The sequence below is a fragment of the Aspergillus multicolor genome (assembly GCF_047715735.1).
Source record: "Aspergillus multicolor strain CBS 133.54 unplaced genomic scaffold BDW74scaffold_5, whole genome shotgun sequence".
NCBI classification, from domain to species: Eukaryota; Fungi; Ascomycota; class Eurotiomycetes; order Eurotiales; family Aspergillaceae; genus Aspergillus; species Aspergillus multicolor.
The window spans coordinates 1,413,403-1,423,674 of NW_027395956.1; the positions used below are offsets into that span (position 1 = coordinate 1,413,403).

The 10,272-nt window shown below is 52.5% G+C and overlaps 5 protein-coding genes across 5 annotated transcripts; 3 read left to right on the top strand and 2 right to left on the bottom strand.

The window, feature by feature from the left end:
• Window positions 1–192: 192 nt before the first annotated feature.
• BDW74DRAFT_148575 (putative exonuclease) lies at window positions 193–3,041 on the bottom strand. The gene is made up of 3 exons (XM_073723736.1): window positions 2,775–3,041; window positions 2,572–2,719; window positions 193–2,517 (listed from the first exon to the last, which is right to left on the bottom strand). The coding sequence occupies exons 1-3, from the start codon at window positions 2,785–2,787 to the stop codon at window positions 420–422; spliced, it is 2,259 nt and encodes a 752-aa protein (XP_073586822.1). The 5' UTR covers window positions 2,788–3,041; the 3' UTR covers window positions 193–419.
• Window positions 3,042–3,171: 130 nt separating this feature from the next.
• Window positions 3,172–4,150, top strand: BDW74DRAFT_148578 (translation machinery-associated protein 16). Its single transcript, XM_073723737.1, has 3 exons — window positions 3,172–3,387; window positions 3,444–3,528; window positions 3,590–4,150. The coding sequence occupies exons 1-3, from the start codon at window positions 3,219–3,221 to the stop codon at window positions 3,870–3,872; spliced, it is 537 nt and encodes a 178-aa protein (XP_073586823.1). The 5' UTR covers window positions 3,172–3,218; the 3' UTR covers window positions 3,873–4,150.
• Window positions 4,151–4,237: 87 nt separating this feature from the next.
• Window positions 4,238–5,788, top strand: BDW74DRAFT_148579 (MAM33 family protein). The gene is made up of 5 exons (XM_073723738.1): window positions 4,238–4,471; window positions 4,615–4,736; window positions 4,795–4,853; window positions 4,923–5,431; window positions 5,487–5,788. The coding sequence occupies exons 1-5, from the start codon at window positions 4,276–4,278 to the stop codon at window positions 5,510–5,512; spliced, it is 912 nt and encodes a 303-aa protein (XP_073586824.1). The 5' UTR covers window positions 4,238–4,275; the 3' UTR covers window positions 5,513–5,788.
• Window positions 5,756–7,671, bottom strand: BDW74DRAFT_189375 (DNA primase subunit PRI1; the record flags this gene model as incomplete). The annotated part of the gene is made up of 3 exons (XM_073731956.1): window positions 5,756–7,141; window positions 7,204–7,401; window positions 7,460–7,671. The coding sequence occupies 3 exons, from the start codon at window positions 7,669–7,671 to the stop codon at window positions 6,007–6,009; spliced, it is 1,545 nt and encodes a 514-aa protein (XP_073586825.1). The 3' UTR covers window positions 5,756–6,006.
• Window positions 7,672–9,277: 1,606 nt separating this feature from the next.
• On the top strand, window positions 9,278–10,257 carry BDW74DRAFT_175881 (uncharacterized protein; the record flags this gene model as incomplete). The annotated part of the gene is made up of 2 exons (XM_073728452.1): window positions 9,278–9,400; window positions 9,450–10,257. Coding segments are annotated over 2 exons (931 nt in total), but the record flags the coding sequence as incomplete, so codon positions are not given.
• Window positions 10,258–10,272: the final 15 nt, after the last annotated feature.

A 10,272-nucleotide genomic window follows, 5' to 3' on the forward strand; every position in this document is an offset into this window, starting at 1 on the left:
GCCAACGCCCTTTGTTTACGGGTCGCGGTTCCCCGGTAACCAGATTCACCGCCTTCTTTTCCTGCCACTGCAGATCGGGCCACAGATCGGACTAACCAGATATCGATTAGCACCAGGACCACCCCCAGGTTCCATCTTTAGTCGAGCCCAAACTTTAACTTGAGATTTGGTCTAGAAACCATGTGCTCCGTACAACACCAAGATAGTGCTAATGCTTGCTATGTCTCGCCCCAATACCATGCTATCGAGGTACGGAATATGTACTCAATCCGCCCTTAAAGGCACAAAGCAGCCGCCGAGACACCACACCGTTGACCAATCAAACAAAATGTTGATCTCCTGAAGACTTTCAACTCATCCAAACTCCATCACACCAATCCATGATGATCAGGCACTATGTCAAACCAACTGCAGACACATTATCTCGTCGTGAAAGAGAACCGTTTGGAATCCAAAGTTGCTACCCGAGATCGGCCAGCCGCGGTGTCGGGCGCACCGTCGTCTTCCTCTTCGCTGTCTGGGACTATGAGATCCTCGCTTCCTTGGCTAGCCGCAGGAGTAGTGTTACCAGGGCTCACGCTGGACCTGTTCTCAAAACGGCCTGGGGATCTCCAGGTCGAAGATGAGGCTGGCATGTTATTCAAGGATCGTGATCGGGCTAAAGCGTTCTGGCCCAAGCGTTGCAATGGGGTCAGCCGCTTGGGCTGTGTGGGTGTTCCTGTTCCTTGAAAATCCACCTTGCGCACGGTACTTGCTTGAGGAGCGTTCGTGCCTGAGAGATGTGGGTCTGGACGGGTTCCACTAGCATTGGATTTGAAGGAGTACTTCGAGAGTATTGTCGAGTTTTGCCGCTTGATATGATAGTCGAGCACCTGGCTAAAATCATGAGGCTCTGAATCAGCACTGACCGTTTTGGGCGGTGTCACGCTCTCAAGTGCAGTCTGAATTGTCGCCTCCTCGACCTCCGCTTGCGAGCTGTCGCCGTTGCCCCCGACAGTAGTAGGAGCATCCGTATTGGTCAGTTCTGCCTCTCTATTGTTGATCTCACCAGTATGAGTCACTGCATGGACCTTCTTAACTGATATCTTCGCTGCCTCGCTCGGGTCAGAAAGCTGCGACATAATATCTTCGGCCATATCGTCCGAGAAGACGTCCAGCATGGACTTGCGCGCTTTCTTTGGACGATTAAGTTTCTGGCCGCCGCTTGGAGTGGTGTCATTCGAACCGGCAGCGAAGAAGCGGCTGCGAGAGTCTGGTGTGCTAACAGGACTGATTTCATCTGTTTCGGAGCAAAGCCTTTGGCGTTTGCTCGGCTGTAATGTTGATAGCTTTGAAGCGCGAGCTAGAAATGAAGATCGTTCCGCACTTCTCACAAGCGGACTCGCGACTCGGTTGGATGAACCATTGAGCGCGGAGGACCTAACGACAGATGGGCGAGACGGAGCAGGAGAAGACTCCCAGGAACTGTTTGCATGATGTTGAAGCAGTCGTTGTTGACTCGGAGATGGAGTGAGACTATTCGGATCCAACTCGGCAAGCGGAACGCGTTTCGGGGTAAAGAATGAATTGATTGGCTTGGATGATTTCAGGTCCGAAAATGAACTTATGGTTTGCCGTCGGTTAAGAGAAGGAACCGGTCTATTCTGTCCTGTGTTCATCGACTTCACCACGAGGCGCAACGGCCCCTTTGATGTCGGGTCCAAATCACCATTTGCAACCCCTACAGCTGTCTCGGGTTCCATATCCTCACCAATAAACGGAAATTCGTCCAGGTTCACGTTGCTCTCCGGTAATGTCAACGGGACAAGCTTTCCAGCCTTTGGACAAAACACCCTTTGGTAGAGGAAAGTCAGTTCCGCCTGTATGAAACTCTGCAAATAATCCGGTGGCACGTGGTGACCGTCATATTGGAGCATGCGGAGCGCCTTTTCCACGTTTTTATACTTTCGGATGCTGCGGTATGCTGTCTTCAAACCGACTCGAGCAATATTAGGCAAATAGTCGCAGCCGCTCAAGATACACATTCGTCTGAAGTCGGCATCGGTCCATCCCACAAAGCTGACTTCTCGGCAAGCAGTAAAGTCGGCGCGGTTTATCTCGATGAGGTCTCCATGCTGATCAAGTTTAGACAGCAAGCGTTTGGCGCCGAACACAAGCAAGTCAGAATCTTCCGATATAATGCCGTCGATGATGCCCTGTTGTTCCAGATAAACAAGCTGTGCGTCGGCCTCATATGGTGCAACCACATATGGTATATCCAGTTTCTTCAATTCCTCGATCAGTTGCCGAGCCATAAGCGGCGTTACGTCAACGGCCTTCTGGAGTTCTTGATATGCCTCCGCGGTTCGCCCTTTGCGAAGGAGTTCCATTCCTAGCGATTTACTCTCATGTCGCCTCTGTTGTCGATCAAGCTCGGTACCAGATTTGCTGGGCAAGTTATCCCCATCGAAGACAAGATACGGCTTTACGCCGAAGTAGAGGAGCATACGAACTCGGCTCAGGACGAAGTCGATATGCCTTGGTCTGCGTTAGAAGAGCGCAAACCAACACACAGGCCAACGGACAACTCACTTTGTCGTCGGCCTATCAAGGACTAGGTCAACTGCACAAGCCACAGTACCGCGATGTAACCACCCATATGCGTCCACTCCCAGGGTTTTTCCGCTGAACTTCTTCAAGTGGCATGGCTTCTGGATTGATTTGAGAAGACCATGAAGCCCTAACAGCATCTTAGTATAGGAGAACCTGGCAAATTAACAACCGTCATATGTTACCTTTGATACCCATCGTGGACACCCTGGACAGACGAGATGCACCTCGTGTTGCTTATGGAATCGAGGGAGGCATCAGTAGAGTTCCTGGCGAATGAGACAGGTAGGAAACGGGGCAAAGGATGCAAGCTTCACGTCTTCCGAGCAATCACGGGGAGCGAAGCAACCGTCCAGGCAATCATTAGACGATAACGACCCCGACAACAAGATTGGAATGCTTGACAACGATCGCCTCTCTTCGTCCCTCCCCAAAACGCGCAAGGACGCGACGGAAGCCTATGCTGCTGATTGGTCGCCTTGAAGCGGTTCTCGAATCCACTGCGCCCACCGCCTCAAGATTCTGCCGGTAAAAAAAAAGAATTTCCCCAAAAATCGGAGGGGAAGGAAACAAGATACCATTCGGGGAAGCGATTGTGGAAATACTGTTATTGTCGTGCTATCTCTAACATGCCGAAGTCTTTGCAAAAAGTGCAGAAGCACATCTCGAAGAAGCGGGGCGCGATTGAAGCTCTCCACGAGAACAGCAGAGACGCAAAGCTGCTGCGGAGGGCCGGTACGAGAGATGATCGAGTCGCTAGAGTCTCTGCGGCTATGGCGAAGGGCAGACAATCCTACGGTAGGCGATTTGCTGCTTTGGTCAGACTCTGGGCAGATGACTGATGTTCAATCTAGTCGATCGCATGCTGTACTTCCAGGAGTCTATCCCCGAGGGAACAGCATCTCTCTCCGAGAATGACATTCCCGATCTTGTCGCCAGGTTCGTTAACTCAGCGCACGATCACCGAGAAGTCGAAAGGTTGCTAATGCCCTTTGCGCAGATACATAAATCGCAGTGTGCCTGAGGTCGAACAATTACAGAGTGAGCGGAGAAAGGGTCGACCGCCTAGCAAGAGGGAGGAAGCCCTGCTTCAGCGAACAGAGGCGGAGAATAAGGAGTTCAAGACAGGGTTCTGGATGCCAGACCTCACAGAAGAGGATGTCGTCAGCGCACTCGTGAGGTGGAATGGGAACTGGTCTGGACTGAGCGCTCTGAAGTTCATCCGGTTAACGAAAGAGGGAGAGAAGCAAGCATCGACATTCCCGCCCAAGGGCTTGTCATGATTTATGTTACCTTTCTCTTTCCTTCTTCGGTTTGCAAGGTCGTGGACATATTCGAGCATCTCATGGTATAATGGCGTTATGACAATACATGCATATCTTTACCCATTTATTATGGTCCGACTATCGGCATCCGTATAGACGACCCCGGGATTAGATAGCCTTGCTTAAGGGTATTCTGCAGTGAGCTGGATATAATCATCTACTCCACAGACTCTTAAGATGATGTGATTGTGGTTGTACCTAGTTGTAATAGTCCGAAGCTGAAGCTCCGATCTTGGCGCCACTTATCCCAATTGGGAAATGTTAACATCATCCGTCTCGAATCTTCTGCCTTCGTTTGTCGTCCTCATACCATCAATAATTTCTTTGAATCTCATCGTCCTTTGACAAAATCCATCTCACAATGCTTTCTCTACGCACACTCACCCGCACAGTGCCTCGCACTCTCTCGCGATCCATCGCGACCACCTCCAAATCCGCCATTCTCCGCCCCGTCTCAAATCTCCCCAAGACTAGCTTCATTCAAGCTTCATTCAAACACGCCATTCGCCCATCCCAAGCCGCTTTCTCAACGTGCAGGGCTTTCAGACAATCTGAAGGTAAGCGCAATGGCAATGATTGCAGAACCTTACGTCTTAGGACCACGCCGTGGAAAATTTGATTCCTTCGGCGAGCTTCGATCAAGCTTCTTCGTATCTCAATAGAATAATACTGACAGTGGCATTTCTTTTCTTTCTTACAGGCGACGCTGAGCTTGCTGCTAAGCTTGAGGATGAGCTGAAGCACGAGAAGTCTTCTGGCCTTGAGGACTTGGAGTCTTCTGTTCAGAACATTCAGTATGTTCTTCAGAACAACTCTTGGGAGGTATGTTGCCGGATCACTACGCGCTGTCGCATACCGCAAAACTAATAATCTGCTGTAGGTCAAGGACATCCCTGGTGAGCAGGAGGTTGTTTTGTCGAAGAAGTTCAACAACGAGGAGTAAGTTATCTTTCCTGCGACATAGCCCTCAACCCAGCGACGGCGCTCTAACAGTTCGCCTGTGCGTAGGATCCGCCTTACATTCACCGTTGCGGACCTCCAGAACCTGAGCGAGCACGACGACCTGGATGCTCTCGGCGATGAGCTTGACTACCAGGGTCACCAGCCCGTGAACCAGGGCAGCGGCAACTTCGCCCAGCACCCCGAGGACAGCGTCGCGCCCGCCGACCGTGAGGATGCGGACCTCGAGCCTAGCTTCCCCGCCCGTGTCAACATCACCATTGAGAAGGACGGCAAGGGTGCCCTGCTCATCCAGACCCTCGCCCAGGACGGTCTGTTCCAGGTTGAGGAGGTTTCCTACTTCAACAAGCCTGACCTGGCCCACGCTGCCACCGCCGAGAAGGACTGGGCCCGCCAGAGCCTGTACGCCGGCCCTCCTTTCGAGAACTTGGACGAGGACCTCCAGACCTACATTGAGCGCTACCTTGAGGAGCGCGGTATCAACGCCGAGCTTGCCAACATGATTCCCGACTACATCCAGGTCAAGGAGCAGAAGGAGTACGTCCGCTGGCTCGAGAGTAAGTGATTTCCCTACTTGATGATTTGTCCCGCTGTATCTGACGATTGTTCTAGATGTCCGCAACTTCGTTTCTGCTTAAGCGCACGGATTACGGACATGTTTTTTTCGATACCTCCCATCTCTTTATCGTCGCTCGGCGAACTTTTGACTCAACTCCATATTCCGTCATTACCTTGAGCTGCCCTATTCATTTTGAACAGGTCATGTTTGGGAAGTGATTGAATGGATATGTATTAATATAGAAACGAATCAAGAACTCTTTGTAATTATGTTGAATATCATTGAAGCCTTAACGCCGCCTCGTGTCTTCTCTTTACAAATCCCTTATCAGATATGATGCCAGCACGCAGTCGCCGCAGAACTACTAACGCTAATTTTCATTACACAACAAAGCTCATTCTTTTCATCAAGATTGGTCATCCAAAATAGTTAAGTTGTAGACAAATACACTCATACGCCGTTGTCCAAACCCCCAAACAACCATGCTTGAATCCCGCTCAAAGAATGCCCAATCAAAACCAATGGACCATGTACGAATTAGCCGAACATGCAATGCATCGACGTATTTTCGAATTAGAACTCCATACTCTCCGACTTGACCTCCGGAGCAGCTTGCTCGGTGCGCTCTCTCTTCCCGTTGCGCTCCTCCTGGTTAAGATTGGCAATGAACGAACGGAAATAGTCGATGTACGGCTTCAAGCTCGTCTTCTCGTAATCCTGAAGCTTGCGGGAGCCTCCTACATCAGAAGCGTTGGGAACGCTCCCTTCGCCTTCTGGAACCTCGGCGGCACCATTACTAAAGTGATCCGCGTCCCAAGAGTCGATTTCGGAAAGCAATTGTGTGACGGTAGGTACGGATAGAGGATCAAATTGCTCGACGTGGCGAATGTCGATGGGGACACAGACTCGGCCGGTTCCGGGGTGAATGACGAAGGGACTCTTGAGCAAATGGATCATCTTCTTGCTGACCTCCGAATCGAGGCGTGGGTATGTGTATTCGAGGACGATGTCCTGTTTGGCGTCACGTAGGGTTGCAGTGTTGAGGGTTGAGCTCTTGCCGGTCTTTGCGAGGGCATCAATGTCCGCCCACTTGTTTGTGCTTGAGCGGTCGGGCGCTGATTCCCATTTCCTGCGAAGGGAGTCGTTGAGTCCCTTGTCGGGGAGAAGGGAGAGTAGGCGTTGCGCTTGCTCTGTACTACCGAAGGTGTCTTGGTCTACCAGAGTGGTTTGCGCAAAGTACGGTTTCAGGATCTCGAGACTGCGGTTCATGTGAGGGTGGAGAGGTCGTTTGAGGTTGACGCGTTTGCCGCTGTTTGTGCCTCCTCGAATGAGGTCGAGGTAGCCCGCGATGCCTCGGCGGCGGTCGTCGGGGAGCGTTCGCGCGCGGGGATCACAAACCCAAGCGTGAGCTCCACGACGTCCCGAATAGACCCATAAGATATGTTGAAAACCAAAGTCTTGCCGGAGAGCGGTGTCGACTACTTTGACGGCCATAGTCACAAAAGCCCAACATTTCTCGCAAATATTCGCCTTCGTGCAGCAGGTACGGATGTCATCATAATCTGTTAAATCGATATCGAACACGAGTTCTTTGGCGAGGGGTTTCAGTTGGCCACCGCCTAGTGTTTTCCTGTCTCGCGGGTTCCTGTTGTAAACGGGGCCAATTTCGAAACGGGAGGGGTTCATCTTGAGGATATCTTTGCGGAACCTGATGTATTGGGAATATGTTAGACTTTTGTAGCCACAGTAGCAGTTTGCGCGCAAACTCACAGATCCGCGGTTGGGTATGATTGATATCGAAGGTAAGCATCGTTCTGTAGCGTTAAAGCAAATTCTCGGTTTCCGAAATCCGGAGAGGGGACAATTCCGTGATTAAGCCATTGAAATAGGTAGCGAAACGGAAACAAGCGTTGGTAGAAAGCTAGCATGGTTTCCGTGTCGACTTGGATAGGCGCTGGTCCTGGCGCTCTACAAACAGCCCCAGATTAGAAATTTGTTGCTTCGTCGAATACGATCAAGAACTTACTCCTCGCGCTTGCTCTCAGCTGGCGCGCTCGAGGCAGGAAACTCGTTGTCATCGTCATCGTCGTCGTCAAATAAGTCTTCAAGCTTTACGCCGCCTGTCGTCTTTTCGGCGGCAGTGCCTTCGTTCTTCTGGTCGCCATTGGGGGCATCTGGAAGGACTTCATCGTCCTTGTGGGAGGCTGGAGAGCCCTCTGAGGCGACTGAGTGTGGCATTGTGCTGGATTGGTGGTAATGATTGCGAGGTCCTCTCCTACACTCTAGTTGCCAGTCAGGAAGCAATTAACGCGACCCCAATCTCACACGCGTCGAGACGCGCCGAGAATTACATAAGGGGCCGGTAACCCCGAGCCCTAAGTCCGACCCTCAAAAGCTTGAATCACGCAAGTGATCTGTCAGCCACTCAGCCAATCACGGCCGCAAACGGCGATAGCTTCATCATCGGACCCGAGGCTCCTCCATGCAACGACCGTCCCTCAATCCTACGCAGCTTCTGGTTACTTTCGGGCCCTGCAGGGACGGCCACCATCCAAGGTTAATCCCCAGTTGCCGTTTGCAGCCGAAATTTCGACCGTACATGCTCCGGGTTTATGTATGACGCCTACGTTTTCTTTCGTCCTCACACCTTGAGCCTATCGGCATTCGTGTTGGTCATCCTACCGTTACTGTTGGCTTGGTCAGACGTATCAATGGGTTCTATGATACTATGCATAGTATTTGTGCAGTGTCTCGCCTAGCTGAGGTGCTATTCTTGGGTACAGAGTCATCGCCGAGTGCCCTGCGTTGCTGGGAATCGGCTTGCTTCATATTCGGCTTCGAGTGCCTGGGGCTAATACTGACTATGCTTTAACTAACATGTCGGTTATGGGGCTAACCAGAATTGGCTCGGTTGCCTCCCTAACCATTCACGATGAGTGTCTAACGCACGGTGTCCCCGAGTTTTCTTCTCCTTGACGTTGCAGAAAGCTCCCTCTAGCCGGTCCCACATTCCTAAGCTGAAGAAGACTTCTCAATCTGGCTAGCAGCACGAAGCAATAATGATTCGACAGTGACATATGACATAATGACGATACTGCAATGACACCTACAATTTGCCTCTGGATAGGACAGTCTATTGGTTTTCCTACGTTGTGCCGTCGATACCCATGCTCGCGTGCATGAGCAACGGTCTGCATTGCTTGAGAGAGCCATAAGCTTCAGGAACATAGTCACCTATACTCCGGAGGTTCCCTCATATCATCTACGGCGGGTGATAGGAAAAGCTTTTTGGTCTGTGAGTAATCCGCCCAGTTCATGACGCCATGACCAATGGCCAATGCTTCGAGATCCTCGCCTAATGCAGCATATCGGAGATCGAAGTGGATCTTGTGGATCTACTGCCCATCAGCCCTAGTACTGGATGAAGCTCTGAGGTGACACTCTCATCTCTCGGCCCTGAGCGAGCTTCTAAAATCTGCAGTCTGCTTCCTGGGTCCAGGCGTTTTCAATGAGCCATGGCACCGGGTGGATTTCGAGGGCCTCCAGCCAGGGAGACTTTGTCCCCAGTCAGGAAGACATGGCCCTATCCCTGAACCAAACTTGATGACCTTATCATTGGATACTACAGTGGCATCATGATTCGATGACGAATGGCCGTTGGTCCTTGCAAGCGGTAACTGAGCGTGTCCTCAAGGGATATAAACCGAGATCTTCGCCGTGTTCTGAGGTCTTTCCTTCCACGCCGGATTGCCTGCAGGTCACTCGCTTCAACCTCACTCGTTCGTTAAAAGTTGCTTTGCCTGCCTATCTTTTACTACTCCTCTTGTCCTGGGCATCCTTCAAGATGGTCAACAAGATCGTTGCTATCCTGGCGCTGGCTGCTCCAGTTTTGGCTGATGTTGCCCACTGGAAGGAGCCTGACCACAAGGAGCCTCACCACGACGAGCCTCACTCGGCAAGTCAATATGTCCATCCATGTCTGCTTAGACAGTCAACTAACGTGTCTTATCATCTAGTCTGCCGTGGGCACCGCTGATCTGCCTCACCAAATTACCAAGACCACCACCTACACCACCACCACCTGCCCTGTCACCTCTTCTGTTGTGACTTCTGGAACCAAGACCCTGACGGTCCCCATCACCTTGACCAACACTGTCACCGTCACCACCACCTACTGTGAGGATGCCACCAGGCCGCCTGTCCACCCAACTGCGCCTACCACCACCGGAAGTCCTGCGCCTATCGCCACCGGCAACCCTGCCCCTACTGGCTACCCTGCTCCTACTGGCAGCCCGATCCCGACTGGCAGCCCTCGCCCTCTTCCTACAGGCGTCAATCCTGTGAACAATGCCACCATCCCTCCCAGCCCTGCCCCGTACCAGAACACCACTGCGCCGCCTCTTGTCCCGACCACTCGCCCCGTGCCCGTTCCTCCCGGTTCCTCGCCTGCTCCTGTTCCTGTTCCCGTCCCGGTTCCCAGCCCTGGTCAGCCTGGACAACCCGGTCAGCCTGGACAGCCCGGTCAGCCTGGACAGCCCGGTCAGCCTGGACAGCCCGGTCAGCCTGGACAACCCGGTCAGCCTGGACAACCCGGTCAGCCTGGACAACCCGGTCAGCCTGGACAGCCCGGCACCCCCGTTGCCCCCGGACAGCCTGGTGCTCCTACTCAACCCGGACAGCCCGGTGTTCCCGTTGCCCCTGGCCAGCCTGGTACTCAGCCCGGTGTCCCTGGTACTTCCGGTGTTCCCGTTACCCCCGGCCAGCCTGGTACTCAGCCCGGTGCCCCTGGTACTTCCGGTGTTCCCGTTACCCCCGGCCAGCCTGGTACTCAGCCCGGTG

Coding starts and splice junctions, on each gene's coding strand:
- BDW74DRAFT_148575 (XM_073723736.1), bottom strand. Junction 2,518..2,571: donor CTTGATAGGCCGACGACAAA/GTGAGTTGTCCG, acceptor ACGCAGACCAAG/GCATATCGACTTCGTCCTGA.
- BDW74DRAFT_148578 (XM_073723737.1), top strand. CDS start 3,219: ATGCCGAAGTCTTTGCAAAAAGTGCAGAAGCACATCTCGAAGAAGCGG. Junction 3,388..3,443: donor GAAGGGCAGACAATCCTACG/GTAGGCGATTTG, acceptor TGTTCAATCTAG/TCGATCGCATGCTGTACTTC. Junction 3,529..3,589: donor ATTCCCGATCTTGTCGCCAG/GTTCGTTAACTC, acceptor CCCTTTGCGCAG/ATACATAAATCGCAGTGTGC.
- BDW74DRAFT_148579 (XM_073723738.1), top strand. CDS start 4,276: ATGCTTTCTCTACGCACACTCACCCGCACAGTGCCTCGCACTCTCTCG. Junction 4,737..4,794: donor TTCAGAACAACTCTTGGGAG/GTATGTTGCCGG, acceptor AATCTGCTGTAG/GTCAAGGACATCCCTGGTGA. Junction 4,854..4,922: donor AAGAAGTTCAACAACGAGGA/GTAAGTTATCTT, acceptor GCCTGTGCGTAG/GATCCGCCTTACATTCACCG.